This window comes from Urocitellus parryii, chromosome 11 (genome assembly GCF_045843805.1).
Source record: "Urocitellus parryii isolate mUroPar1 chromosome 11, mUroPar1.hap1, whole genome shotgun sequence".
NCBI lineage: Eukaryota > Metazoa > Chordata > Mammalia > Rodentia > Sciuridae > Urocitellus > Urocitellus parryii.
This window is the reverse complement of record NC_135541.1, coordinates 57,942,831-57,949,235: the sequence shown is the minus strand read 5'-3', so window position 1 is coordinate 57,949,235 and position 6,405 is coordinate 57,942,831. Positions and strand designations below refer to the sequence as shown.

At 36.7% G+C, this 6,405-nt stretch overlaps 1 protein-coding gene across 1 annotated transcript in view; it reads left to right on the top strand.

Annotated features, from left to right (window-relative positions):
* Positions 1-1,913: 1,913 nt before the first annotated feature.
* Pigk (phosphatidylinositol glycan anchor biosynthesis class K) overlaps positions 1,914-6,405 on the top strand; it is a 128,744-nt gene continuing 124,252 nt past the window's right edge. The window contains exon 1 of the mRNA XM_026409712.2: positions 1,914-2,021. Coding sequence (XP_026265497.2) covers positions 1,929-2,021 — 93 coding nt within the window. The 5' untranslated portion in view covers positions 1,914-1,928. The remainder of the gene's footprint in view (positions 2,022-6,405) is intronic.

Here is a 6,405-nt window from a genome sequence, read left to right as displayed (position 1 = left end):
GCTGTCTTCAGAGATTTGCCTTTCTAGCTCTTTCTCATCATTTGGGTCTCAGATCAAATGTTACTATTATGGTTTGGATGTGAGGTGTCCCCCAAAAGCTTACATGTGAGACAGTGATAAAGTTCAGAGAAATGATTGGGTTGTAAGAGTCTTAACCCAATCAGTGATTTAATCCCCTACAGGGATTAACTGAAGTGGTAGAGTGTGGCTGTAGGAGGTAAGAATCAGAGTGTGGCTTTGGGTATATATTTGTATCTGGTGAGTGGAGTCTCTCTCTCTCTGCCTTCTGGTCACCATGATGTGAGCTGCTTTCCTCTGCCACACCCCAAGCACTGAAGAATGGAGCTGGCCTTCTGTGGACTAAGACCTCTGAAACCATGAGCCCTCAAGTAAACTTTTCCTCCTCTAGTCATATCTTTAGTCATACCAGAGAAAAAGTTGACTAAAACAGTTGCTTTAGTTTTTTCCTGACCACACCACTGAAAGAGTGTCTCCTTTCTCCATTTTCTATCACTTTTTACTATTTGTATCATTATGTGAACTTATTGTATTCATTTTTCTTTTTGTCTGCTTTTCTTACAGGAATGTGAGGTTCATTAGTGCAAGAAGTTCTAAGTATTTCTTGCTTGTATATTATCATCATTCAATAAGTTTTTGTTGAATTAATGAGTAAATGAAAGGCATTCTTGGTAGTGTATTAACTTTCTAGGCTTCATATAATATAAAACCTAAATTTGAGTAATTAGCATTAAGCCTCTCATAAAGTACAATAGGAAATGAAACAAAAGGGAAAGAGACAGGGAATGGGCAAAGCAAAAGCATAAAATACTGCAAGAGTTAATGATACTGCTTTATAAAGACATTTATGTTTTACATAAAATTTATATCAGAGGACACACAGATAGTTTGGAAACAATAACAAGACCTTGACAGTAATCAAAGAATTAGAAGTAAAACAACCTTGAGGTAACATTTTGTATCAAGGAGTTTAAAGGAAAAAATGGTGTAATTTGGTGTTAGCTTGTGTATTCTGATAGCATTGCAAGCTTTTATACTTTGGAAAGCAACATCTGAGTACTTGTTAAAGACATTTTTAAACATTTTGACTCACGACTCTTATTCGAGGAAAATTACAAAAAGAAAATAACTCAACAGATAGAATGCCAAGTGTAAAAAAATATTCTTTATAATATTATTTTCCCACAGTAAAACTTAGAATAGCTGTATTGCTCAATAGAGGGGCAATTGCTTCTTTAGTTGAAGCATCAATAATGGATGGAATTTTATGTTACCATTAAATGTTAAAATTGTAAGGACTATGAAGCATCTTGTAACCATGGTCATACTACAAGAATTTAAAATTGAATGTATATATAGAGAATGGTGGCACATAGCTACGTGATCTTTGTTGCTTTCAGATAGGTTTTAGCTCTAAAATTAGAGAATTCACTAAAGAAGAAAAACATATTCACATTCTTCTACTATTAGGCCTCAAGTCTCTGAATTGCAGCACTCACCCATATCTCCCCTTGAAATTTACTGTTTTTTTTTTGTGGCAAAACACTTTTCTTCCCACCACAACCTGCTTCATATACTCTCAAGAACTGGCAGTACTATGCAAAAAGAGAAATCGCTTTTTAAAATTTGTGGATTCATAGGTTCTTTCCCCTTTCTTTTTTTTTTCCCTTAAATATTACATCTACTTTATAATACAAAAATCGAAAACGCAGTTAAAGATTAAAAACCCAGCATCCCCCAGTAATCTCGCTTCATTTCCAGGGAAAACTTAATTGAAAAAGCTGTCCTAAAAGCTGGCGGAGGGCGGGTCTCCAGGAGGTCGCAACAAATAAAACGCAGGCGCACCCGCCGCGCTGCTTTACGGCACGCGCCCCGCCCCTCCAGGTACAGGAAGTGCGGAGCCGGCAAGCATGGCCGCCGGCTGCTTTCCCGGCCGGCTGGCTGCTACCCTGGCCCCCTTGTTGCTCTTGTCTTTCGGAAGCTTGGCAGCTAGTCAGCTCGAGGTAGGAACTGGGCTATTTTGATGAGTTGGCCGTAGGAGGACGGCTGTGTGGTGGCCGCGAGCACGTAGCGGATGTCCTATACACAGTAGTTTGACAGCAGCCTCCTGGAATCTTCAACCTCACCAGCGCTAGCGGGTGGGGAGAGTGTCTCTGGGAACCGGACAGGACCGTGTCTGGTCAGTTTTAGTCTTTAAAAATGGCCATTGAAAGGAATCAGATCCTTGGAAATAGAGGAGAACTTGCCTTTACTCCTACGTGTGTGCAGTCCTTCCTGGCAGGTGAATGTCAACACCGGAGTGCAGCACCTACTTCCCTCCTACTTAATGGGATTTTCTTTCTTTCTTTCTTTTCTTTTCTTTCTTTTTTTTTTTTTTTTTTTTGGACCAGGGATTGAAGCAGGGACTTGTAATCAATGAGCCACATCCACATCCCTTTTTATTTTTATTTTTTAAATTTTGAGACAAGGACTCGCTAGATTGCTTAGAGCTTCGCTAAATTGCCGAGCCTGGCTTGGAACTTTTGACCCTCCTGCCTCAGCCTCCAGACCCGCTGGGATTATAGGTTTGCTTCACCACACCCGCTACAAGGCTCTTTTGATAACTGTCCGATGGGTACTGTTTTTTATACTAGCCTCCCTGGCGTCGCCCCCTCCCCACCCTTCTTTAATGTGTTTACTAACACTGTACTCAGATGGTTCTTCAGTTCTATAATTTTGATCTCTAGCATCATTTTCAGACTTGCATATTCAGCTGATTAAGGGGCCCAGATAGTCAGCAGACGTTTGGAAATCAGTGTCCAAAGTTTTATCTCCTTTTAGAAAGGCAGGCAATGAAAAACTAAACATCTCTTTTCTCTTGTGTTTTATAGCCCAAAAGTGTTGCTGATAAACTAGATACCCAGCAGTCCCAATTATCGCTAAATTTTGTGTTTTGAACTCTTATAAGTGCCTTTACCTCTGTAGTTTCACTGGTGTAATTCAGGCTATGGTCGTTTCTTGTCTATACTATTGTAATTTATTTTGTTTCCTTTAGGCTCCTATTCTCCTTTACATTAAATCCTATTTTTTTTTTTTTTTTCAGTTAGGTTCCATCCCAGAACCGGGGGAGTTTAAATACTGAGTTACATTCCCAGCGCTCCCTACCCCCCCCTTTTTTTCTTAACTTTGAGACAGGGTCTCCATAAGTTGCTGAGGCTAGTTTTAAATTTGTGATTCTCCTGTGTCAGCCTCCTGAATCCCAGGGACTACAGGTGTGTGCCATTGTGGCTGACCCCATTGTTGTTTTTTGTAGCTGCACAGTTGCTGTGCTTTTTCCCAGTTTCAGGTTTTATACCTCCAATTTCTTTTGTCTGTTCCTTTCTTAAGTTTCAGTAAAAACAACTCTGTAGAACCTTTCCCTATCTCTTATTTTTCCCTTTACTATTGTTATTGGTACATTCAGCTAATATAGCAGTTATCTATTAGAGCCCACGTATTCTTTATGTTTTTTTTACTTGTTTCTTCCTTTTTTTCTATCTTTTAAAATTTGTTATAATTAGTTATACATGACAGTAGAATGCATTTGACACATCATACATAAATGGAGTATAATTTCTTATTCTTCTGGTTGTACATGATGCAGAATCACACCAGCCATGTAGTCATATATGTACATAGAGTAATAATGTCAGATTCATTCTCCTATCCTTCTTATCCACAAACCCCTCCCTTCCCTTCACTCCCTTCTATGGAATCCAAAGTAACTCTATATTCTTCCCTAACCACCCCCCTTATTTTGAATTAGCATGTGTCTATCAGAGAAAACATTCGACTTTTGTTTTTTTGAGCCAGTTCCCCCAAACCATGCATTCTTTGTACTGTTATTCCACACTTCTCACTTAGGGTACAGTAATTTTCTAAGTGGTTTGCCAGGAGTCAGTCTTTTTTCCAATCTGTTCTTCAAGTTGCAGCCAGAATAACTTTTTAAAATCCACATCTGATAATGTCATTGTTATATCCATTAATGCTGTTCTGCTATTCTAAAGGTAAAGAACAAATCTTAAATAATTCAGATTTTAAAAAATCTTCATCAAGACCCATAGATCCCCCTGCTTACATCTTCAGTTCTTTTGCTGTTTCTTCCTTTCAAATGTCTAGTTATACTAAACTTCTTTCAGTTTCTCAAACCTTTAGCTCTCTTCTGCCATTGGTCCATATTTCCTCTGTTTGGAATTGTCTTCCCTCCTTTCTTCATCTTTTGATTAACCCAAATGCCATTTCTTTAGGGAAATGTTTTCTGCCAGGTCCCCGTATTATACTTTTTTTTTAATAGAGATTTTCTTTGCTTTATAGGAGTTATAGTTCATTCTTATTTATGCTTAGGATGTGTCTATCCTATTGAAGGCAAGTACTATGGCTATTTTTGCCCATTATAGTATTCTAATCACTCAGGGCAGTGATTGGTACACGATGTCCAATGAATGTGATGAATTAATGAATGTTGCATAGTAAAGTGATGTGTTTGTATGCTTGTCTTCATTATTAAATGCTGGAATTCTTAAGAGAAACAGCATGCTTTTTAGTGATTTTCATATCACTGTACATTATGTGGTACCTGGAACATATGAGGTTCATTAACTACACATAGTTTAAATAACTTTACAATGAATATATTGTCTAAAAAATTAGAGTTACCACCTCAGCATTTTCACTGAAGTCTTAATGAAGTAAGAATATTGGGGCTGAAAAGTGCATTAGAGATTTTTTGGGTCAAGTCTCATTTTCTGCATTAGAAAAGTCATTTAAAGAGCTAAATGACTTACCTCAATCTCACCTAGCCATAGTTTAGCTGAGATCTTCAAATTCCTAAGCCAATACTTTATCCACTATAGGGCTTTGCTTTCTTCAACATCTGGGCAACTATAGTATGGGCAACCATAGTATAGACAAGGGTTTGTAGGGGGAGAAAAAAAATTATATATTCTACTTATACATATTTGAGTAGAACTTTTATTTTATTCTCCCTGAAATTTTCCTGTTAGCCACATAATTAAAACAGCTAATATTTGTTGTGCATTATGTTCTAATCACTATTTTTGCATTTGGTGAGTTAAATAATGCTATTGCCATTTATAGATAGGACAATAGAGGCAGAGAAGTTAAATGACTTTCCTAAATTTATACAACTAGTGAGTAATAGAGCCAGATTTGAACCTAAGCATTTTGACTGTACATGGCAGTATGCTAGACTATGTGTTCAATCAAATATATTGGTGAGTTTGAATAAAGTGCCCAGCACATAGTAGGAATGGGTAGTGAATGAAGTTTTGACAGGAAAGATATGAATTGTTATATGTAGAATCAAGACAGGAGAAAAATCATTCACAGTTTTAAAAAACTGAATGGAAAATTAAAAGCATATGAGGAAGATTTGGCTGCATTTGAGATAAAATATTTAAAAACAAATAGGCCTACAATAATATCCCCCAGCAAAAACAAAAACAAAAATTCAGTTGTTTTAAAAAAGTATATTTTTAGTTGTTGATAGATCTTTATTTATTTGTACACGGTGCTGAGAATCAAACCTAGTGCCTCACACACGCCAGGCCAAGGTGCTACTGCTGAGCCCTAGCCCCATTCACCAGTTTTTATGGATGCATCAGCACATCTGTCTGACTTAATATTGTGACCAATATTAAAGAGTGAACATAATTGCAGAGATTTTAGTAAATGAACAGCAATGATTATTAAATGATTAAAAAGACTTTGTGAGAAATTTGAGTAGTGATTGTTTTGGTATGAGAAGTAGGGAGTTTTTTCTCATGGGGATTAAAAACTATGATATTACTAAAAGTGAAATATTAATATTTGAGGAGTTCTTGGCATAAACATCTTCATTGCATAGTGATGAGTTTAATGGAGAACTTATCAGAGTACAATCTAGAAGGAGATTTTGAAATTTGCAGTTTTATGGTATAACTTTTATGTAGTAGTTTCTTATTCTGAACCCATCATTCATGTAGTTTCAATTTTCTAGGGGATTCTTGCTTTGTTCACTGTTAGTAAAGGCATGTGTACTATGTATTCATTCAAAAAATACCTATTCAAAGCCTGGTATGGTGAAACATGTCAATAATCTGAGCTACTCCAGAGGGCAATTTAGTGAGACCCTGAGTCACCAAAAAAAAAAAAAAAAAAAAAGGGAATTCAGCAGTAGAGCACCCCTAGGTTCAACCCCTAGTTACATGCCCCTTCTCCCAATAAAAAAGTAAAAAATTACTCAAAATTTACTATGTGCCAATTTTTGAAAAATAATTAAAGCATCTGTCCTACTGGAGCTTACAACCTATGGGAAAAGAATAATATGCATAGTAAATGAATTAATGGTATATAATAATGAGGAAAATA